This window comes from Rousettus aegyptiacus, unplaced genomic scaffold (assembly GCF_014176215.1).
Source record: "Rousettus aegyptiacus isolate mRouAeg1 unplaced genomic scaffold, mRouAeg1.p scaffold_m13_p_12, whole genome shotgun sequence".
NCBI classification, from domain to species: Eukaryota; Metazoa; Chordata; class Mammalia; order Chiroptera; family Pteropodidae; genus Rousettus; species Rousettus aegyptiacus.
In genome coordinates, this window is record NW_023416287.1 from 45,001,080 (window position 1) to 45,026,367 (window position 25,288).

General features: G+C 38.6%; 1 protein-coding gene across 16 annotated transcripts in view; it reads right to left on the reverse strand.

Moving 5' to 3' along the window:
- Positions 1–25,288, reverse strand: part of LDLRAD4 (low density lipoprotein receptor class A domain containing 4) — a 432,201-nt gene that overhangs the window by 32,231 nt on the left and 374,682 nt on the right. The window contains exon 1 of one of the 16 annotated variants that reach the window (XM_036229815.1): positions 25,240–25,258. The exons of 14 other annotated variants lie outside the window; for them this stretch is intronic. Coding sequence is in view for 1 of the 2 variants with exons in the window: in XM_016119845.2 (XP_015975331.1) it covers positions 9,637–9,706 (70 nt within the window). In the remaining variant the exon portion in view is untranslated. Of the gene's footprint in view, positions 1–9,636; positions 10,346–25,239; positions 25,259–25,288 lie in introns of those variants that run through there. One more of the 16 variants, XM_016119845.2, reaches the window with a different exon arrangement.

Below are 25,288 nucleotides of genomic sequence, written 5' to 3' on the forward strand. Positions count from 1 at the left end.
CACATAGTACACTGAAAGGAAAATACATGTTGATAAAAAGCTCCAATCTCCTTTCCTCAAAGGCTCTGACTTTGGAAGTAATTTAGAAAACACATCTCTACTGTCTCCAACCCTGTGGGCACCATATTTTATGAGCAGTCAAGTCATCACTGGGTTTCTGATACCACCATTACAGAAGATTTTCTAAATCCCATTAGCACATGCCATAAAGCTACTTCTAGAATAACAGCACACTGAGTTGGCAATTAGAGAGTTAGGTGGTTTAAAGTCCTTCAGTTTTATATGGAGGAAGCAGAGACTCAATGCTCAAGGTAAGCCCTAGAATCCAGACCTTTTGCTTTTTGGTTTCCAGCTCATGGCTCTGCTGAGTGTTGTCTACCTATTTTCCTTTGAGTCTCCCATGCACTAAAAGGAAGTGACTATCTATGCCATGGCATCAATTTCAAGTATGAGAGACTCGGGAAGATGGTAAGGAAGATAGTGTACAACTTTGTTGTAAGGTGAGGAGGTGTGGGGTCTAATGACAAGCAAGAGAAAGAAGGGAGAGCTCTGTCAATTGTGCTACTGCCTTGAACTAGCAACACACGCACTCACACATACATATACATGTGCACGCAGACACACACAAATACACACATGTGCACACATGCACACAAACACATGTGAACACACCCATGTACATATATACACACATGCATAAATACACATACACACAAGGCATGTACACACATACATACACATGCACACACTCTTGCTGCAGCAGGACTCAGGCCACTGGCCAGTGAGGAAGCATCATCTCTCAGCATATGGGCTCACACCTGGGATGATGCAAAAGGGGACTGGAGAGAATCCTACCCCCCATATCTGCAGCTGTGTGCCTCTACCAGCCACACTCTGGGAATAGAGGCATAAGGGCTGGCATGGGAGTAGATGGAAGGTCTCTCTGAATCCCACCATGTCCTGTCCTATAGCACTATTCTCCACTTCTGCCCTCAGGCCCCACATACTCAAGGGATAAAGATTTAAATAGTGCCTTCTGGATCGTGTTGGGTTGCACTTGACAGTGGGTCTGTAGCAGAGCTGGCCCAGAGGTGCACCTTAGAGAATAGAGAGATGAGTGTGAGAGAACTGAACTGCGGAATCCCATGTGGTGAGCAGTTGAGGCCAGGTAGGTTCGCCTGGTGCACCCCTAGCTGCCAGTAAAAGGGCAGATCTCAGTGGATATGCTGACTGAAGCAGCTCAAGAGGCAATGCCCCGAGTGGATCTAGAGGCTGGCTGTCAGCAAGCCCCAGGTGCTTGGCTCCCCATCCCATCCTTCATAGTGTCATTGCTCTGGACACCCCCAAGGTCTAATGGCTGATTTGCAAGGCCTCCAGGGGGCCTGGGTATCCAGTTTAGACCCAGGGTCTTGAGAATCTACTTCCTGTGGGGAGGGAGGCCCCAGGGAGCCATCAAATTTATGTACACTCAAACCTCTCCCAGGAATTATCAGAAATCTTTACCATGGAGCCTCCTGGAAAACACTGAAATTGCTCCCAGAGAGAAGAGGCTGCGGACCTTTGTATTTGGGGTAGAGATATAAATGTGACCTAATTTATTCTCACAGGCTGTGGGATGTGTGGCATGCTTGTTAACCCAGAAACACTGTCTTCATGACTGCCTTTGCACGTAACTTTTCCATGTCCAGGGTCCCTGTGTCTTTTGGTGCCCATGTCGCATGATGCCTTTGCGAAGCCTCCCTGGCCATGCAGTTGGATTACTTACTTCATCACTTATGACACAAGGGGTGACTGTACTTTTTCAGTCTGTTTTTCACATGAAAATGTGCTTAGAACCCTACTTCTAATTTGTATTTCTGGTGTCAGTCACAAGGCTGTGCCTAGCAGGTAGTTAAGTAGCTTTATCATTAAGAGGCGAATCAATAATGACCCGGAACACACATGCTGAGGCCAAGGGAGGGTTCTGAGATGCACATCTTCACCTGCACAGGTGTGCTCCCTGTTAGGACAGCTACTGCTGACAGGACTGAGGCTTACCTTGGCCAGAGAACACAAGAAACGCCAATCAGTGAATCTGTGAGGAGCTGTGCAGAAGAGTGACCTAAGCAGAGAGTTATTTCTGCTTAGTCAGATGTGGCCCATGCAACATGAAGACTAACCCCAAAATATTGCCTTGTTTTATCAACCTTTAGTTTTACTTTGTGGAGAAACAGCAGAGTGTTCATAAATTGGCTTTCAGGTGAAGTTATGCCCTAAAATTGACAAATGTTTTGTTTCTCAAAAATCTTCATTGTTTTATGACCATGGAGAGAGAGGAAAGTGATGATTACAGTGGAGGGTTCTGCATGAAGTCTCCATGGGTTAATTCTTTACTTGGAGAATGTCTTTCTAGGTCATCTTTTCCTGAATATGGAAAGCTATGTAGCTAAGCATTTATAGCAAAGTAATTCAATTCTATTTTTATAGTTCTATGAAAATATTTGGGTATATTTGTGTTTCATTTAAAAAATGTTTTTATTATAAAAATGAAGACCTTTAAAATTTAAACAATATAAATGGAAATTAGATATAATGTGAAGCCTCCTTAATGGCCTGCAGCACTCCCTGACCCTCTACCCATCCCAATGCCATTCTGGAGTTGGGGAGCACTATTGACCCGTTGCGTGTATCTGTGCATTTGTCTACTGAACAAGAGCTTTCCTCTTTTTAATGAATGGAATCATTGTACAAATACACACACACACACACACACACACACACACACATTTATTTATTTATTTTCCATTTAATATGTCGCAAACATCTTTAAACAAGTATAGGTAAACCATCCTCACTATTTATGGTGGCTTATCTAGTCTAGAATACAGATATACTGGAACTTACATTCTCCAAGTGATAGCTGTTCAGGTGTTTTTTTTCTTTTTTCTATTATGACCGAAAGATTTTGTGTATGTGTGTGTGTGTGTGTGTGTGCATGCGCGCCTGCGTGTGAGTGTTAATGTGTAATCACACATTGTAAGTATCACACATTGACTCACATTTGTATGTATCCCTATAGGAAAGATGCCAAAAATTGAAATTTCTGGGTCAATAACATATCCTTTTAAATGCTGGTGGCTACTGAGACCCTTCCTGCCTTATGAAAAGGCTTGTGCCAAGGAGAAGGCCTGCTACCTCGCACCTCTGTTAACTGGGCAGTCACCATTTTCCTTTGTATTAATCTGATGGGCAAAAATTTGTATCTTGTTTTAATTTGTATTTCCCTAATTACTAGTAGTGTTAGATCTTCCTCTATGGTTATTGGCAATTTGTAGTTTTCTTTTTCATAATCATATTTGTTTTTCTGTAGTTTTCTCATTTATTTCATTCTCATTTATTTGTAAACAATCTTTACAAATTATGGCTATAAATTTTTGACATATGTATTGCATATATTTTCTCCTAGTCTTCACTTCTTTAAAATTTGCTGTGAGATTCACTATAGAAAATATAAATTGTTGTGTTATCAAATACTGTCTTTTTCCTTTATGGCTTCTAAGCTTCCTGTTTGATTAGGCAGGGCTTCTCTGATATCCTAAAAACATTTTTCTTCTAAGATTATTTTAGTTTGCATTTTTATGATAAGATCTTTATTCACTCTGGATTTGATTTGTTTTGGTCGGTAGATGATAGAACATTTTATATTGCATGAAAGGTATGATTCTTCTGATCTAATATCATATTAGAAAGTTCACTGAAAGCAAGAGTAAAAAAGATTTCAATTGTGGGAAACAGTGTATGGAATCCCCACCATCTTTCTTTTAAAGGGGACTACTTGCTGTTAGGCTGTGCTTACCAGCCTTCTTGTCAAAATATCATATCTACTGGGCCCTGCCCTAACCTTGCTGAGGTGCTGGCACCTGGAGGCCCACCCTTCCCCTAACATGTCCAAATTTGCTTCACTTCTTTCCTTGGCCTCACCCTCCTGGCTTGCTTAGACCAGCAGCTCTCAAGAGCTTTGGTCTCAGGACCCCTCTTTACCCTTAAAAGTTACTGATTACCCATAAAGAGCTTTGTTTGTATAATAACATCTATCAATATCTACCATACTTGAAATTAAAACTAAAAATTTTAAATATTTTTTCATTAAAAATAAACTCATTACATGTTAACATATACAACACAATAAAAATAATTACATTAAAAAATTACTCACGATAGTGGCATTTCTTTACACATCTGTACCTCTCTTTAATATCTGTCTTAATAGAAGACAGCTGGATTCTCCTTCCTGCTTTACTCTCAGTCTGTTGCAATATGTGGCTTTGGTTGAGGTATATGAAGATCTGGCCTCTCTGATGGCCTTTGAAGGTCTTGGGGATCCCCAGGGATCCTTAGCCACACTTGGCTGGAGAACTGGTGGTCTGGATCTACTGACAGCAGGAACTCTAGTACAAATACCAACAGCCTCTAGATTTCTTGGGGATGTTCAAGATGCCAGGGTGTGAGATATGATTGGAGTCACTCCATGGCCATTGTCCTAAGTGTTCATGCATGAGTACACCACAGCAAGTGTGTCTATGGCTCAAAGGACACATAGCGACCCTGGGGGTTCATGGCCATTCGAAATGTGAAACTTGCCTAGGGCAGGGCGAGGACACAGACCGGCAGGAAATGGGTCCCCAAGGCAACACTCTCTAAGACAAGCAGCCAAGGAGTGATGCCCAGCTGACCATCCTGGGTGACAGAAACCCTATCAGAGTCTGAGCTCCTACAGCTCTTGGGCCAGTGCAAGAGGCAGCTATGTGGGCAGGGACTGGCCCAGGTCCCAAAGGCCACTGTCCTAACAACCAAGTCCTAATCATGCAAAGGAGCAACAGCAAGTGCAGCAGCAGCAATTCAGCCTCTGGCTGCATATCAGAGTACCCTATGATGCTTCTTGAAGCCCCCAATATTGGGGAGTCATGAGACACTGTGGATACCCTAGGAGTGAAGCCCCAGTAGAGCTGTGTAGCCTCCTTTGCTTTGAACTCTGGGCAAAAACAGTATGAAAATAAATTGCTTTCTTTAACATTAACAACTGGAAAATGTGAAGCTTTTTCTCTATTTGGTGCTAAAAATACTCCCCCAAGAGGAGTCTAGATGATTCTCAGAGTAAAAGTTCGAGTAAACAGAAAGAGGGTTCTAATAAACAAGCATGATGACTTCTGGACCCCGGAGTCCTATGCTACCAATAAATCTCTCTCTTCAAGACCCTATTCAAGCTCACAAGGGAGTATGTGAAAAACTCCCATACCTGTCCTCCCACACCCTTTCCCTTTAAACAAACAAACAAACAAATAAAAAAATCTACTAAAAAATGCATCGCAAATGGCAAATTGAGTAAAGACCATACCATATAGGATACCCGCAGCCTGAATGGTAGATGTAAACCCACAAACCTAGTGGCCTACTCCTTCCCCTCCTCTCTGTTCATATATTTTGTGATAACTGTGATAGGTGATTCTCATCTCTTTCTTCACTATTCCTGAACTCTCTCCTAAATTCCCCACCCACACATGGAGACTGCTCAGAGGCAGTTAGGGCTCCCAAAGTGTTTTCTTAGCCCCATGATATGACTCTGTTGCCAATGGACTGATTTTACATTTTCTCAAGAAAATAACTTTTCACAGGACAAGTAAAAGAAACTTAATATAATTTTTCAAAAAACAAACAACGAGAAACAGCTGTATTTCCACTTTTGAATGTGAATATCTGATAAAATTCAGCACACCTTTTCTTCAAAGTATCCAGTTTCAAGTTTCCTGTGTACCTGATCTCAACCACATACATTTTCAGGGCTTCTGGAGACCTTCCCAAGCAATTCCCCATGCTGCGCAGGCAGGGTGCAAGCAGGCCACTTCTTGCTGAAACCACCATCCTTTCAAGTTAGCAGTTCCTGGACATGCTTCCCAGGCACACACACATACGCCTCCCACCTTAGATCCTCATTCATTTCTCTCAATGTGCTCCAAGCTCTGGAGGCCCAGGGTGCAAGGGCTGTGCACAGGGCAGCAGTAAGGCCTGTCACCCACCCCACAGGGAACACTTTTGATAGGGCCCATAGAGGCATATTCATCAGACAGATGCATGCATGCTACTTTTCCTGAGAATCCAGGCGTCACACAACCCTACAGAGCAGCAGTCCGTGCACGAAAAGTGAGACAGATGCCAGCTGAATCCTGGCACTACACTTGAGCCTTGTTGCTCCTTCCTTGACCTGGTCTGCTTATGTCTGGTCCTACAAGAGATTATCCATTTTCATGTCTTAGAGGAGAGGTTATGTGGAATGGTGCACAGAACTTAGGGTACACAGAAAGGAAAAATATCTGTGACTTGAGTATCAGGTAATGGGATGGGAAGGGAAGGCAAAGAAGAGAATGAATTCTGGAAGAATAAAACACATAAAAAAAATCTGTAAGAATGGCAGAGTTCTGAGAAAATAACAGGGATACTTTAGGGTTTCCATGATTTCATCTGCCCAGTAGGGATTCTAAACACAGCCCACTAGTCAGTTTTCTTTTATTTCACTAGCTACTGATGTCAGTAGAAGAATGCCAAAATGCAGGCCCCGTGAGGAAAGAATTTTAGGTCAAAGTCAAATTTTCACACTCTCCATCCTCTCATGGAGCTGTAGTTCATGATGTTATCATGGATGAGTCAGTATAATCCAAAAACCTAAAGTTTTAGAATGAATCTAGTCTAAAATTTATCGGAAAGCATCACAGCACCTTATTTTATTACTGTAAAACAGTGACAGTGATGACAGCGATGATAGTATCTCTGCGCTTTTATAGAAACATTTCTAAGAAATTCCAAGCTATGCAGCAGAGAATTACAGAACCAGAAGAAATTGTGTGAGGTCTGTTGGTCTATTCTCTGGTTCAGTGAGGAGCTGAAGTGACTCATACTATAGGCATGAGAGTCTGCATTATTTTTAAAGAACTCTGGAGAAGTGTGGTTCTACCACCTTAGGTTCCTAATATAATCCTCATCTCTATTTGTGGTATGGTTAACACCATCTTCCATTTGTTTTTTCCTCCATTAATATAATATCCTTCATGGAACTCCTATTTTCTAAATGTTTAATTATTTTTAATTTCCAGATATGTTCCAGATATGTAATTTATGTCCCTTCAGACTCTATAATGGGGATGGGGGAGGTTCTGGTCTTCTCATTTGCCTCTCTTTTCACCAGGCCAAGGAAACACTTGGGCAGAATTCAAAAAAGCTGCCATGCAGAATACCGTGATATCACTGAAAGGGCTGAATGCTTTCCACAGATCCCTGCACATCACTCTGAATGGTTCCTCTCCCACCCTAACCAATGGCAGCACTTCTGCCTTACCCTCCACCCTCAAGTGCTAGAATCTACTGGGACATGGGGACTACACTTTGCTGCCACCGTTAGTTTACCCTCCAGGCAGCCCCTCTCTCCCAGCAAGCTCTCCTAGGTCCCCTAGGTCCACTGGCTCAGGCACAATGAACGCGTGTTTGCATTTCCTTCCTCTCTGTCTTCCTGGGCAGAGATGGGTGTGGTGAGAACATGACAGCCTCCAGTGTCTTACTCTTTATTTATGGCTCTGTGACACTTTTAAAGTACTGAATGTCCCTAAAGTCTGGTATATTCTTTTCCAAACCCTATTGACTGGGTGGTGGGGACAGGAAGATGGGTGGGGCAGGAGTTGGAATCTACATCGACTGTAATTGCTTCAAGTTTATGAATTATTAGTATAAAAATACTCTTGAAGACTTAAATGGTTGAATGAAAATTCACATTCATTAACACTATGGTTGGGGGTGGGAATTTTCGCTTATGTGATAGGAATAACCTCACAGTTTAAAGTTCAGAAGGCTATAATCATGATTATATATTTTGAACTTCTTTTTCCTTAAGATGGTTTGGCTACTCTGATCTATACTACAACACATAGAACAACAGAAGAGGAAAAGAGGCACTCAGATTTGGAAATACCCGGATTTGATGTCATTTCTAGCTTTATTTTCCTTTAGAAGCTCTTTCCTAACCCCTTGCTAATAGGCTCACTACTGTTGGGGGGCTCCCTTGAGTGCATTTGAACCCTATCACAGCATTATCACTGTCTTGTTAGTGCTCATTTTCTGGTCTTCTTCCCCCATGGAGTGAGCCCTGGGATAGTATCTCATTCTTCTGAAGTATCCTCACCAGATAGCATGTGTCTGGCATTATAAACTGATGAAGAAATCCCTGAAAGGGAGGGGCCTCAAAATTGTCTGATCTGCTTAGAATAGTGTCTAGCACAGAACCGTATTCTACCAAACATTTATTAATGACTTGAGTGGTGAAGTTTTGCTAGAGGTTTTCATATTGTATAACAATTATTCAACTGTTACTACTCTAGGCAGGGTAAACTGTCACTGGACAGAGCATCAAGGTTGCTGCAAGTTACCTGCTTATAGAGTCCTATTTACATTGATATATTTACATAAAATGTTTTTCATGATAATAAAAGTAGGAGATGAGACCTATGATCTGCAGGAGGAGAGATAGAAGCAGAGCACAATCAAGTGGCACAGGGCCCTCTGAAGGCAAGGTGTGGCCGAGGCACATCTGCTTGACTCCAGCGCAAGGCTAGGTGCCTTTGATGGCTCTGGCAAGCAGGTGGCAGTCAGCAACAATCAGATTGACTATGAATTCCCTAGAACACAGATACTGTGAGTCTATCCAGCTAGAATAACATTTTTTTAATTTACTAAGGTCCAAGCACTCATCCAACATAACTTTTCACCATGCATTTTAGAATCTGGAGTTTCATGATTTCTTCAGAAAAAAAAATTTAGCTAAATATATTACAAAGGTGATTGGCATAATTTTCTGAAAACATAGCAGAGGAGTAAGAGGAATTATAAAACTTTTAAAAGTCTATCCCTCTGTCATACTATGAATGGAAAAAAAATGCATACATAAAATCATAATTCCCTCTTTTAGATTCATTTAAAATCTACCCTCACACTCATCCTCACATTTTAGGAAAGTGTATCAGAAAAAAATACAGCTGTACAAATAACCGTCTTATTCACAGTTAAGAACAGTGGTTTCTGAGTGTCCCCTAGCTAGCAGTCAGTCAGTCTGTCGCACTTTTCTTGGCTCTTTGTCTCCCCTACAGAGTCATAGTTCTCTTTCCTAATGTCTGCTGGTACCACACTGGTGACCTGAGAAACCACCCACATCCTTTTAATACATCTTTTCTTTAAAATGCTGTTTTCAACAACTTGGAGTGAAACGAAAGTACCCTTGAGTTTAGCAGTGAGTGATAGAATTTCTAGGGCAGGTTTTAGCCTTGTGTAGCGAACACTTGAAAAACCAAAACTCCAAAGCTACACATCTATGTATTTATGTATAACATCTCCAACACAAACAAAATAACTGCAGATGAGAGAAAAAAAAAGAAAAAACCTAGAATACATCTTTCTAAAGAGAGTCTAGCCCTGAAAGTGTTTTCAGAGCTGACAGACCCTCTCCTAGGTAGATACCAACTTCTTGCTTTTCTCAATTCTGTCCTCAGACTAAACTCCAAGAACAATTACAACAAACCCCAGAGAGCAGGTATCATCCACAGCTGGCCTTTGGAAGTATACCTTTTTTTAAGAACAGGTCTTTAAACTGGGCCTCCTTCAGTGTGCTGTTGTTCAGGTGGTCACTGGACATAACTGAGTCCTCTGCAAGATGGAGTCCAACTGTGACACAGCTTCCCCCAGTTCAAAGCATCTCTTCAGCCCCAGGCAATCTCTTCTCCAAGCAGCTCAGAGCTCCAGTTATAGCTCTTGTAGGGTGTGAGTGTGTGTGTGAGTGAGTGAGTGTGTGTGTGTTTCTGTCTGTCTCTCTTTCTCTCTACCGTATCAGCAGGGCCCAGCCCAGGTGCTAGACTCAAATGCTGTGACTCCAACTGCAGTCTGTGGCTACCAATTATCAACTGCCATCCACAGAAATCAGGAGCTCTGCAGCAGGGAACTGGTAGTATTACAGAACAGGGTCTGAAATCCTGAGAACAGCTCAACATCCAGTGTTTTATACAACAACATAGAGCAAAGACAGTCTGCATTTCTTATGTTTAGCCTCACACAGGACATGTTACACACACAGATGAGTGGAACACAGCTAGACAGATCATCTTGTTCTATTACGTTCAATAATCTTTTTAACAGGCAAATATCGAACCCGACAAGGCGGAAAAGGGAAAATCTGCAAATCTCAACACAACATTTTTTCCCTTGATCTCTGCTAGAAGCTTTCAGAGTTGGAGAGAGAGAGAGAGAGAGAGAGAGAGAGCGAGCGCGAGCGAGCGTGAGTGCTTACCTAGGTAGCATGTGCAAACAGGCAGGGACGCTTAGCTACTCATGCTTCTCTGTTGTGGATCCAGCTTTAAGAGTGCATCCTGGCTCAGAGTGCTTATGGCATCCCTCATGTCCGAAACCAGGCTGTGGGTTGTCCACTAGGTCCTCCTCTCCCCTAAGTCTCCAACTGATGGGGGCAGCATTCATGGCTCCTTCGGCTATGCTCTGCACTGGCAACTGGCAAAATCCTGACCACAGCAGGAAACACTCATAGTTTCTCTCCCTCCTGCTCTCTCTCCTCTCTCCTCTCTCCTCTCTTCCTCCCTCTCTCCCTCCTTATTTCCCTCCCTCCCTCTCCTCCACCTCTTTCTTTCTCTCTCTCCCCCTCCCTCACCATTATTTCTCATTGCATGGTAGTATACATATACCACAGAGAATTCTCTAAGTCAGGACTCTCCATCTTATGATACAGTTTTAGTTTACAATGTTCAGACAAATTACAGAAAACAATCCCAGGTAATGAGAAAAGGCAGTTCAAGCAGAGACATATCTCATGAGGGTGATTTTCCTGGTTAATTTTATGTAAGCAGTCTCTTTTTCTCCTGAAGTCTATACAGTTTGTTTCATATGTGAGTAAAACATCTCTGGTGCTCTGATGCCCTGGGGCTGTGTAAAGAGACTTAAGAGAAGGCTGCATGTCTGTTGCAGCACTTTTCAGAAAAAAATCATAGTGTGGCCTTAGTGAAAGCGGCAGCATGCCATGGTAATATTGAAATAACCCCAGCCACAAGCTCTGCTCTGTGCCCAGAATAGCCTTTGCTTTCCCTTACTTAGAGTAAATAGCAATGACATGTGGGCCATAACAATAGTTTTGGCTGTAAGAAGAGTTGTCAAAGCAAAACTAAACTCTGTTGGTTACTACTAGCATTAGAAACAAGGATAGTTACGTCAGCAGCTGGTCCCTGCTGTCTGCCCCAGCATGTCACCTGGGGCCAAGAACAGTGTCTAGGTTTGATGTCATCTCTAGTTTTGCAGGTTGGCCAGAAGACGGTACTATCTCATGTTCTAATTACTGGGGTAGGGAAGAAACAAAAGAATCATCTAGAAGATTTTTCAGAGATTCCATGTGAATAAAAGAAATGGGGATTTGTATCTGCCAATCAAGACAGCCTAATTTTTCTTACACAGTTTACGTATTTAAAATGTAATTCCCCTTTCTTATGTTATACTTTTCCATTTCTTCTCAAAGTCACATGGCTGGGTGAATGAAGAGAGCAAGGCTCTTGAGACTGGGCTGGGATGTGGTTACCCAGCTCAAGGAATCCCCTTCTGAGGAGAGCCAGCCTCAGAAGGCATTAAGAGACCATTCCCACTTCAAGCTGGGCCTCTAAGGCTCTCCCTTGTCCCTGCAGCTCTGGTATCCTTGTCATCTGGGAATGGCACTTTCTAGTCAGTTTACTCATGATGATAGGATCACTCTGAAATCAGGTCCTTCAAGAGGAATATCCACGAGATTGATTGCAAGTCTGCTTTTTTGAAAATTAGAGATGTAGTCAACATAATGGACCTGAAAATCTATTCTGTCATTTTTTAATGGACATATTAGCATTTTTAACATGGTTATAAATAGTCCACTTTGGGTTTTTAACATTTTTTTAAATGCATATTTCATGTATCAAAAAAATCAACATATTTTTCATTTTAAATGGCTACAGGGTTGTTCCACTCTGCCTTAACATACTTATTTTGTTTGGCTAGCTTCCTTATCAACTGGGCATTTGGGTTATAGGAATCAATCTTAATTAAGCTCCTTTTTCATTCTGTTTAATTATTCTCACTGTTTAATCTGTTTAAAAATCACTATAAAAGCCTTTGACTTTTTGGATGACAGTTTATTTTCAGAACTCTGTCCACACCTCACATCAGGCTGGCCGGCACACACTCCTGTGAGATGTCTTCTGTACTTCTGGCTGAAGTGTGTCCATTAGAGCCACCCCAGGCAGTGTTTGACATGTGCTCACCATGCTGCGTGGTTAACTCAGGCACAACACCACACTTTTGCATTCACTAAAGGGTTTTTAGGGCTAAGTCACTGGGTAGTGTTCTTAATTTTGTTCCTATTCTCTTTTAAACACCAGCCTGAGGAGGATGCTTAATGAAGAAAACGTATGATGAACATCTCGTTTTAGCAGGCCCAAATGGTATATGGATCACTGGGGATTTTAAAATAATAGATGCCAATATTTCCTATCCCTTAATTCAGAGAAGATGGCAGCATGCACAGCAAAAGAGTGTGGGAAGAAACAAGTCTGCTAAACGAAAACACACAAGTAGGAAAGTGTAAAAAAAAATTTGCATTCAAGAACTCTCTCCTTCTTCTTGTCTTTAAATGTGCGTCTTTGAAATGAGTACTCTGATGGCTGATTTTACTAATGTAAGTTTACTGTGGTTAAAAAAATGTCTCCAAGCTGTGCAAGGTTTCCCTGTGTACAACTTGGCTTTAGAAATGGTACAAGGAAGGGTTGCCTAAGCCAGACATTTCCACAAGGGTCTGTTGATAGCAATGAGGACCTGAAGAACCTCTGTCTTTCACAAGCTTACTCTACCAACATCTTGAAGGTTTCCTATATAAAGATCTTCAGTTCATCTGACAAGTATTTACTAAGCTGTCACATTCCTTAGAGAAAATATACTGGACCTTCAGTGTGAGCTGACAGACAAACACTTACTGTAGGGTTGAACCCCTCTTACGTTTCATCTGTAGGTAGTTGCCTATTTAAGGAACTGAACAAGCTCTAAGGACTGGCTTCCAGCCAAGATCTGAATATGACGTGCTGAGTTGGCTGGAAACTCCTATGACCTGAATGGCCAAAAGAGGCAGCATAGGATTTTAGCTCATGGAATACTCAGAGCTCACTAGCTTCAGAACAAAAAATCTCTGGGTGGTAAAGGGGTGCTCTCGAATACCAGAATCTTTCTCTGGCATACAAAACCTGGTTGGCATCTAGCCTGGCCCAGTCCTCTGATTTAATCACCATGGCTTCTCTGTCATGCCCTGCTATCTCCCTTTCCCTCTTCCCCATTCTCCTACTCTCAACAGGTATCCCACTCATAACAGAAATTTTCACAGATACAGATCATTTGGAGAGTTAGGAATACCTTTACAATGGTTATACAGCAGAAAATTAACATGCATAAACATTTATAAAGATCTATTGTTATGTTCTAAGCACTCTCAAGCACCGGCACTATATCTTTTATTTTCATACCAACCCTGTGAATCACATTTTCTTATTCCCACTTATAGAGAAGGGAGCTGAGGTTCAAAGAGGGTAAGTATTTTGTCTGAGGACAAATGGCTACTAAGAGGCAGGCTGGGAGTCAGAACCCTGGGTGGTCTGACTCAGAAGCTCCTACCCACCCACCTATTATTCTGCTCAGTGGGCAGTGAACTCAGAACCTTGAACAACCAACAAAATAAAATCTCCTGAAATTAACCAAAGGATGTCAGTCGATTTATATGGACTTATTTGGATAATTTTAGCCTGAATGCCTAGTTCCTTTTGAGCACTAAGTAGCAAATCCATGTTAAAGATTCTGCATCTCCATGTGTTGCCAGAGGCTCTTGGAGCCATTTTATATGTCTCGTATGCCTATTAATGTGACTCCTGTTAATAATCGATGGCCCAGTCCATTACAAATTCTCATTCTTTGAGGTTTATGACTATGCTATAAAATTTTGCTCTGAGATGAAATTTTCCACATAAAAACTAAGTCCTGGAATTTTGCCTTTAGAAAACAAAACAGTACATTTTAAGTAAAGTCATGAATGTGGATTTTAAAAGAACAAACTTTGTGTCCCCACAGACTCAAAACATAGTAATTGTTTGATATTTGTGGACATTAGCCTATAGCATAGAATAATTTACATAAGTATTCTTGGTGCTTAAAGATTGCAACACAGACAGGTTGTTATGTAGAAACATGAATGGTCTGCATGTACTCCAACCGAAGTTCTTGATACACTATCATTTGGAGACATGCCAGTAAATAGAAAATACGCAACACAAGGGAGCTAGCAAAATAAGGTAGATTGAAAGTTTATTAAAGAAATTATTCTAAATTAATTAGCCTTGAAATACTTCCTAATATGCAACAATCCTCCCTGTATTAACAAACTTTGGAATTTACCTTACATATTATCTATGCCACACAGTATTTTTTTTTCTTCCAATGGAAAAAAAAGAGAATTACGTATTATTCTGTGTTTATGGCAATAGAGATTTTCATAATGGCTAAGCTACTCCTCCTAAGAGGGTTATATACCTTCTAAAACTGCAGCTACTTTTTCAAACCCCAGAAGAAAATGAAAAACAGTATAAGGTTTCTATAGTGGCTAAATTCAGGGGCCAGTTAGACCTAAGTTTGGGTTACAGTCCTGCTATCTGACTGCATCAGCTTGAGCAAAACCTCTGTTTCCTCATCTTTAAAATGAAGCTAAAAATATCTATGTCATAGGGTGGTTGGGAGGATAAAATAAATGAACAAATATAATCTTTGCTACTCAAAGTGTGGCCCAAGGATCAGCAGCATCAGCATCACCTGGGAGCTGGTTAGAAATGTAGAATCTTGGGCCTCACCCCAGACATACAGAACGAAATCCCCAGGTGATTCACCTGCACATCATAGCATTTTCTGAAACTCTGGTCTAATCCAAAACTTGGATTAAATGAGTAAACCTGGGGCTCAGGGACTTTGTGGCTTGTGCATACCACATGGAAGAAATGAGAGTAGAATCCAGGTCTTCCATTTGGAGCCAAAGTGATTGCTAATCAACAATGACTTTACCAAATGGAACTCAGCATGCAAATGTTTCTGTGTACATGTGTGTAAAATCATAATGCTGCCCTTCTGCACTAAGAACAGAGCCCAGTACCACACAGCACACATGCTTCTTGCTGTCCTTCCACCTGTGCTGATGGGCTGTTATTGCTCCATTTATACCCTTTAAAAGAAATAGTATGGGTTAACAGTGATGGCAGAGCTCATGAGAATGGCAAAACCAATCAACTTATGTTAACAGAGGCTGTGGTATAAGAATACAATTTCTAGGATATTTGGGATTTTTCATAAAAACTCCAGAAGTCTCTCAGGATTTCTGGATACCATTTGTTAAGAAAGAATTCTAATTTTACTTTCTAGCAAAACTCTAGTGCCATGAGCAGATTCTTCTTAAAGACAGAATTGTGGTGCTGCGGTTGGTCTACTACTGTGAGCTTGGCCCCACTCCCTCATGTCCTCTATCATCTCCCTGATCCCTAAAAGAGCCAAATGATAGGGAAGCAGAGCCTTGGCACTGGAGAATTCTTGAAATAGCTTTCCACTGTGGCTGCATGCATTCTGCTGGTGGTCAGCTGCTGGCACCCCCCAAACCGTTTTCCCTATCAATAAGGCTATTGTGGTGCCTTTACAAAACTGACACACTGTCGTCAAGGGGTCTAGAGTAGAAATGATCTACTCTAGGCCCTTTGTATTTCAGGTGAAATATACACATAGTCTATATAAAAACACATGGAATATTTTAACATTTAAAATGTTCAATGTGGTTATTCAGAAAAATATTTATTTGTTTTTTTAAAGTATATTATACTTCTTGATTTCATCCAAAAGCTGGAAGGCTGAATAACCTTCACAAGTCATCTTATTTCTGGGTAGACCATAAAAAATGAAGTTCAGATGTTTATAACTCAGATCCTAGATACTACTATTCTAGTTCCCAGTTCTTAACCCCGTACAAACTTTAACTGCCCCTTGAGAGTTGTAAAGCTCACTTTCATTAGCACTATACTCCAGGCAAACGTTGTGTATTCTTGTACACATAGAGTATGCGGTACGCATATATGGCATCCATATCTGATGCTTGTTGTTGCTAAATAACTGAACAACACTGTGATCACTATTCTTGAAAATTCTAAGGTAACAGTCCTTTTGTAATCACAAGCATTTCTTGGATGATCTGACTATGGAGGAATGGTCACACTATCATCTCCGGAGCTTCTCCTCATCTTGCTTACAAATTCCAAGATGTGTTCAGATAGTTCTGAGACCTTTAAATTCCTGGCTTTGATGAAAGCATTAATTTCTTCAAAAGTTGTTTTAAAGTCACAGCACATCCCAGGGTATTAGTTGCCATTTGAGCATATGCTAAGGCAAGTAGTAGGAAAATCACAGGCCCCAAATCCAAAATCACATCAGATCAATATGACTATACTCTGTTTTCATCTTTGGCATTTTAAGACTAGGCTAGCAAACATGTGCTTTAAATACAAGAATCACTGCTCTCTTGTATCAGATAACCTTTGAAAACATGAGGTGACTCCTTATTTATGTCAGTTTTCAGAGCAGAGTATGTTGCACTCACTGTGAGGGGACATGGCATATAAAGAAAGTCAGGAACTGTCCTAGTCCATGATGTCTCTAGTTCATGTCCTGAGCAAGAGCTAGTGAAATAGTGAGACTAGCACGACTCAGTACAGCATGCAGAGGAGTGCTTGGCATAGAGCAGATGAATGAAAGAATGAATAAATGATTGAGGGTCCTGTAGAAGCATATAGAAAAGATACTTAACCTAAATAATAACAATAAGAGCTAATACTTACATAGCCATTACTATGTGCCAGACGGTATTCTTAAGAATTTAACTAATACTTATAAGTAGTATATGAGAAGAGTACTAGTTATCCTAGTCTTACAGATAAGGAAACTGAGGTACAGAGAAGTTATGTGACTTACTCAATGTCACACAGCTAGTTAGTGGCATGCCAGAACTTTAACCAGGAAGTCTCACTCCAGAATCTACTCCTGACCACTAATCAGGCTAACTCTAAATGTGGGAGGTCCAAGGATAACTCCTGAGCCAAATTGTTTTTAGAATGGCCTTGGTCTTAGTCTATAAGCCCCATTTAAAAGATTCAAGAAATGAATTACTTCTCTGAGACCAAGTTCATGGAAAGGCTGGGAGTTCACAGAGAACATTTAACTCCACCATCCAAGAACAAATTCTTCAAGGAAGACACTATTGGAAGCAAACTTAACAATTGTACCATAGGGCAATTTACCTTTATGTTAAACTAAACCTGCCCTCTGGCAAATTAAGACTATTGTCTTTTATGCCTTTCCTTTTTTTGGGCTCTGAAAAGATAAAGTGGCTGCCTCTTTACTGATAGTATAGAAAGGTAAATCAAAAAATGTAAATGTTTATAAAAGTCAGAGTTTTCATAAAAAAATCCTCTCCTTTATTTTTCTACTTCTAATTTATTATGTCTGTAACCTTTTCTTTTCTTTCTGACTTAATATGTCCTTTTCATTTAGGGATTCATTGGAACCGATTTTAATACTAAAAATTGCAATGTGCCTCTCTTATTCATTTGTGCATTTAAAAAGTCAGAATGGCTGTCATCAATAAATCAAAGAACAAGTGTTGGTGAGGATGCAGAGAAAAGGGAACCCTCATACATTGTTGGTGGGATTGCAAATCCGCTATGGAAAACAGTCTAGAGATTTCTCAAAAAATTAAAAATGGATATACCTTTTTACCCAGCAATTGCACTTCTGGGTATTTATCCAAAGAAAAACAAAACAATAATGCATAAAGATCTATTCACCCCAATATTCATGGCAGCACAATTCACAATAGCCAAGATATAGAAGCAACCTAAATGCCCTCCAACAGATGATTGAATAAAGAAGTTATGGTTCATATATACAATGGAATATTACTCAGCCATTAAAAAAATGAAATCCTACCATTTGCAATGACATGAACCTAGAGGTTATTATACTGAGTGAAATAAGTCAGACAGAGAAAGATAAATACCATATGATTCCACTTATATGTGGAATCTAAGGAACAAAAAGAACAAACTAATCAAAAGCAGACTCACAAATATAGTGGACAATTCAGTGATGGACAGAGGGGAAGGGGAGTTGAAGGCTAGGGAATAGGGTGAAAGGTTAAAAATGTACAAATTACTAGTGGATAGATGGTCATGGGGATGGGGAGCATGGAATGGGGAATGCGGTTAGCATAATATATTAACTAGGTGGATAACCAGAGGAGAGAAGGAACAATTAGGGGGATCATTTTATAAACTACGTAAATGTCTAATCAATGTACTGTACACTTGAAACTAATAAAAAATTATATATATAAAAAAGAATGAAGCTACTACCATGGAGTATAATTGATTTCAAAGCAGTCTCAGATGCAATAGAAATACCAATGATTTTTAACCCCCTCAAAAAATATTGAAACTAAAATATAATTTTAAAATACATTATATCAATCAGATTTCTTTGTTTAAAATGGGGAATCTTTCTACTTAGACAAAATCACCACATGGAAACATGAAGAATTTCAGTGCACATATGAGGTCCCTGATTAACTAGAGATAATGAAGATCAACTAGGCTTTTAGAGGACATCTTGCCACCATGAAACAGGCAGAAACCAAAATGGCTAGGAGAGCACACACCCACTACTCAAAAGGAGAAATGTAGTCCTGTTTTTACTAAAAGTGACCTTAATCAAGTCCGTTATTCTCAACAGTAAACACTCAAATTAGAAAAGCAATAGAATACAGCAAATTATTGTGGCAGTAACAAAAATATTTGCAGTTTCACAGGAAGAATGGTTTTTTTGCAGAAACTCACTTAATCTTGGTTATACAAATAAAACTGAATTTTAAAAATCTTAAAGGGCCGGAAATGGTACTATTGTATATGTCTTTACAATTTTTTTCTGTATTGTACCTTAAAGAAAAACTTTTTTAAAAATTTGCTATTATCATTTAATCCTCTCAGAGGCAGCTATAGCCTCACGAAATGTATTTCTTAAATAATAAGACTATAAAGTAGAAATTACTCTTTGATTCCTGAGTTGCAGAAGGGATGTGCATTAGCGGGCATGAAAACATTAATCTTATTGTACATCTTTTTCAGAACTCCCTGTTACCTTGGTGTATTATCAATGAGCAGTAATATTTTGAAAGGCATCTATTTCTCTTAGCAGTAGGTCTCAATGGTGGGCTTAAAATATTCAGTAAACCATGTTGTAAACAGATGTGCTGTCATCCAAGTTTTGTTGTTGTTTCATTTATACAGGACAGGTAGAATAGATTTAGCATAATTGTTAAAGGCCCTAGTGTTTTCAGAATGGTAAATGAGCACTTCAACCTAAAGTCACCAGCTGCATTAGTCCCTGCATTCATCCCTAACAAGAGAGTCAAGCTGTCCCTTGAAACTTTGAAGTCAAACATTGATTTCTCTCACTGTCAAAGTCCTAGATGGCATATTCTTCCAAAATAAGGTTGGTTCACCTACATCGAAAACCTGTTGCTTCCTCACATCTCTCAGCTATAATAGAACTGAATAGAGTTAGGGTTTTTCTTTGGATTAGGATTTGGCTTAAGGGAAAGTTGTGGCCAGTTTGATCTATCCAGACCACTAAAATTTTCTCCACATCAGCAATAAGGCTGTTTTGCTTTGCTATTAATTCACGTATTCACTGAATTAGCATTTTTAATTTCTTTTAAGAATTTTTCCTTTGCATTCACAACTTTGCTAACTTGTGCGAGAGGTGTAGTTTTCCCCTCATCTCAGCTTAAGACATGTCTTCCTCCCTAAACTTAATCATCTGTAGCTTTTGATTTAAACTGAGAGACATGCTACTCTTCCTTTCACTTGAATACTAGGAGGCTATTGAAGGGTTATTAAGTGGCCTAATTTCAATTCTATTGTGTCTCAGAGAATAGGGAGGGCTGCTGAGGAGAGAGACACTGGGGAACAGCTGGTCAGTGGAGCAGTGAGAACACACACATTTATTAAGTTCACCTTCTTATATGAGCATGGTTCATGGCAACCCAAAACAATTACAATGGTAACAGCAAAGATCACTCATCACAGATCACCATAACAAATGTAATAATGTAATAATAAAATGTAATAATGAAGAAGCTTGAAACATTGCAAGAACTACCAAAACATGACACGGAGACATGAAATGAGGAAATGCTGTTGGAAAAATGACACCAATAGACTTGCTCAACACAAGATTGCAACAAATCTTCAATTTGTAAAAAACTCAGTATCGGCGAAGCATGATAAAGTGAAGCATAATAAGGTAGGTCTGTTTATAGTGTGTTTGAAATAGAATATCTTTAAAATATAATATGGAAGATTTACTTCCAGAATAGTGGAGTAAGGTGCTCCATGGACTTGCTACTCTAGAAAAAAAACCGATATTAAAAAATAATAATTTAAAGTCTCTGAAAATTATCCAAAGGGCATAAGCAAATTAAGAAATATTTAGGAGTAAATTAAACTTAAAGCAAAAAGGAGAAAAATAATAAAGATTATTGCAGAAAATAATGAAATATAAAACAGAAAAATGAAGAAGTAAACAAAACCAAAATTTGGTTCTTTGAAAAGATTAACAAAATTGACAAATCTTTAGTACCCAAAAAAGAAAGACTCTAATTACTAAAATCAGAAATGAAAGAGGTGACATCAGTACCAAGTCTACAAATATAAAACGGATTATAATGGAAGAATATGAACAACTGTATGACAAGAAATAGATAACTTAGATAGAATGGAAAATTTCCTAGAAAGACACTAACTACTGAAACAAACCCTACCAAAGAATAAATAGAAAACCTGCATAGACTTAAAACAAGAGATTGAATTAGTAATTGTATAATTTCCCATAAAGAAAAGCCCAAGCCCAAATGGCTTTATTGGTGAACTTTACCAAACATTTAAAGAGGACTTATGCTAATTCTTCAAAAATTCTTCCAAAATTAAAAAAAGAGAGAACATTTCCCAATACTTATACTTACCCTGATAACAAAACCAGACAAAGATATCACAAGAACAGAAAATGACAGACCAATATCTCTTTGAAATTAGATGTAAATATCCTCAACAAAATACTAGCTAACTGAATCCAGCAACATATAAACAGGACTATGTATCATGACCAACTGGGATTTATTCCAGGACAGTAAGTTTGGTTTAACATCCAGAAATCTATTAAAGTAATGTACATGTCAATGTAATAAAGGACAGAAACCATATGATCATCTCAAAAGGTTTAGAGAAAATATTTGGCAAAAATCCAGTACTCTTTCATCATAAAAACACTCAACAAATTATGAATAGAAGGGCATGTACAAAAGCCCACAGCTAACACCATACTTAATGGTGAAAGTTTGCTTTCTAAATAAGATCAAGAATGAGATAAGAACCTCCTCTCTTGCCATTTCTATTTAATGTTTTAATGTACATTCTAGTCAGAAAAATTAAACAGCAAAAAGGAATAAACGGCATCAAAACTGAAAAGAGGAAGTCAAGCTCTCTGTATTCTCAGAGGACATGATCTAATACATAGAAAATTGTAAAGAATCCATTAAAAAACCTACTTGAACTAAGAAACGAGTCCATCAAGGTTGTAGGATATAAGTTCAATAGATAAAAGTCAAACATATTTCTATTCACTAGCAATAAACAAATTGAAAGTGATATTAAGAAGACTATTCCATTTTCAATAGTATCAATAAGAAGAAAATACTTAGGAATAAATTTAACAAAAGAATTACAAAATTTGTACTCTTCTAATTGCAAAACATCATTAAAAAATGTAAAGAAGACCCAAATAAATAGAATATTCCCCACATTCATGGAATGGAAGACAATGTTGCTAAAATGCTAATACTTCACAAATTGATGTATGAATTTAACATAATCTCTGTCAAAATCCCAATTGGATTACTTTTTCAGAAATCAACAAGCTGATCCTAATATTAATATGGAAACTCAGGAGATCCAGAAAAAGGCAAAAGAAGTAACCAAATAATTTGTTCCTGGCATGAGGTAAGTATTATCAAGGGAATAAAATTGAGAGTCCAGAAATAAATACTCACATTTACTATAAGCTCATTTTTGACAAAAATGCCACAACCAATCATTGAGAAAGAAGAGTCTTTTCAACAAATGGTAATAGGACAACTACATATCCACATTTGTAAAAATGAAGCTGTATTTCTTCCTCATACCATACACAATAAATGAACTCAAAATGGTTTGTAGATCTAACTGTTAGAACTAAAACTATAAAACTCTTAGAAGGAAAAAGAGGAATAAATCTTCATAAACTCTAACTAGGTCAAGGCTTCTTAGTTACCCCACCAAAAACACAAGCAACAAAAGAAAAATAGATACTGGATTTTGTCAAAATTAAAAAAATTTTGTACTTCGAAGGACACCATTAAGAAAAAGTAAAAAGACAACCTAAAGAATGACAGAAAATGCTTACAAATCATGTATCTGTAAGGGACTTGTATCTAGAATACATAAAGAACTTTTACTACTCAATAATAATTAAATAAAAACAATTAAAAATGGCCAAAGGTTCTTTATAGACAGCTCTCCAAAGCAGATATACAAATGACCAAAAAGCAAAAGATGGCTCCGTATCATTAGCCATCAGGAAAATGCAAATGTGTACTACAATGAGATTCCCCTTCACACTCAGTAGGGTGGCTCTAATTAAAAGACCAATAACCTAGTGTTGGTGAGAGCTTGAGAAAATGAAAATCCTCATACACTGCTGATGGAAATGTGAAACAGTACAGCTGCTATGAAAAATAGTCCAGGAATTGCTCACAAAGTTGAACATACATTTACTATATGACTCAGCACCCCACCCAAGAGAAATGAAAATATATGCTCACACAAAATTTGTACACAAATGTTCTCAGCAGTGATATTCAAAAAAGCCAAAAAATGGAAACAGCTCAAATACCAACAGGTCAATGGATAAACAAAATGTGGTATATCCACAGAATGGAATATTAATCGTCCATAAAAAGGAATGAAGTACAGATACATGCTATCACATGAATGAACCTTGAAAACATCTTGCTAAGTGGAAGAAGCCTGTCACAAAAGGCCATATATTATTCCATTTATATAAAATGTCCAAAGTAGGCAAATCTATAGAGACAAAAAGTAAATTAGTGGTTGTCGACAGCTGGGAGCATGGAAGAAAATAGGGATGACTATTAAGGGATACAAAGTTTCTTTTCGGAGTGATAAAATGTTCTAAATTTAGGTTATGGTGATGGTTGCACAATTCTGTGAATATATCAAAAAAAAACTATTGAATTGTACACTTTATTTTAAATAGGAGGAATGATGTATATGATATGTGAATTATATCTCAGTAAAGTTAGTATAATGAAATGAAATTGTGTTATGATATTAACAATTAATAATCACTTTCACTAATGCTTATAATTTTTATATTTCCAGCTTGAATAATTGATGGACTTATTTATGTAATATTTGTATTTTGTGCCATTGTTTGGAAGAACCTTTGTAGGTGTAGATGATCTTTACTCCCAATAAATATAAAATTAACCTGAATATAATTATCAATATATTTTCCTGTTTAACATTAAATTTTGAAACACCAGAAACATCTATCAGCATAATGAAACATATACACCTGAGCAAGACTACATTGACATAAACTTATTAAGTGATTATAATTTTTCAATCTTTTCACTAATTTTTCAACCTTAGTGTTTCTTCATTAACCATTGGTTCATAAGGGGAATAAATTAAACAATATTACTTAGCATAAGGACACACTGGTAAGAATCACTGTGGTGGCTGGCAACGTCAACTGAGTGGCAGACTGTTAGAGGGCTCAGTGAGCTAGGAGCCACCTTCTTTAAGCTCTACCCTACTAGGAGAGCTCATGGGCACACCCTCAAGCTACCTGTACGAAGGGAACTGCTCCTCATGACATCTCTCTAGAGTCACAGACTCTCTCTGGGACCCCAAGACACACTGTGTGTAGAGTTTTAAGTGTGCACATATGAATATATGCAAATGCTAAATGAGGATGATAATGGAAAATCAGGATATAGGAAAGTTTGGAAGGAAAAGAAAAATTTAAAGATTGCCCAATGCTCCCATTCCCATACTACTCAGCATTCTCTCCTTCCTTCCTAAACCTCAGGTCAGACACTTAGGTGCAGGTGAAACTATCCAACAGTGAACCATCACAGAGCATCTCCTGTGTAACCACCACTATGCAAAGCCCTGTGAGGAAAGAAGGGAAATCCATGCCCGTGTGTGTGTGCAAAAACTTCACAATCTTGCTAGGGAAAGAAGAGTGAACCAAAAGAAAGAAAGAAAGAAAGAAAGAAAGAAAGAAAGAAAGAAAGAAAGAAAGAAAGAAAGAAAGGAAGGAAGGAAGGAAGGAAGGAAGGAAGGAAGGAAGGAAGGAAGGAAGGAAGGAAGGAAGGAAGGAAGGAAGGAAGGAAATGTTAAACTAATATAAGTATTTTGAAAATGGCACTTAATAAATTTAAAAATACTACATGTAGAGTCTCATTTGATACAATCAAATTTTAAAATGTGAGTCAGATAATAAATTCATAGAACCCAAATCACTTTACCAAGTTTTGGCTTTCTTCTATATTCTAATTGTGAACTGTGATTTATAGAAGAAAATACAAATTCCTTCTAAAATATTTATAGTCTGTAAATTCTATTTTTTGCATGTCCATGTTTCTCATCTTGAATCTCTTAATAGTTAAATGTGAGATTACAACATTCATTATCCTGCCTTGGAAAAATACCTATACTCTTTATTGCACAACATTTTCCCTTAAAAGGGTTAAAATCTTTACTGAGTACATAGTGCCATGCCTACCAAGTTTATAAGTAATAATATTTCCTATACATTCTATCAAATAATATTCGGTCTTTGGCCTACAGCAGATATTTCCATGTGGCTGTGTAAGACAGTCATTCATTTTCCTAATTACGATGTTACCCTTTATCTGGTCCTCAGAGAGAAGGAAAGCTGTACAGTGTACAGTGTT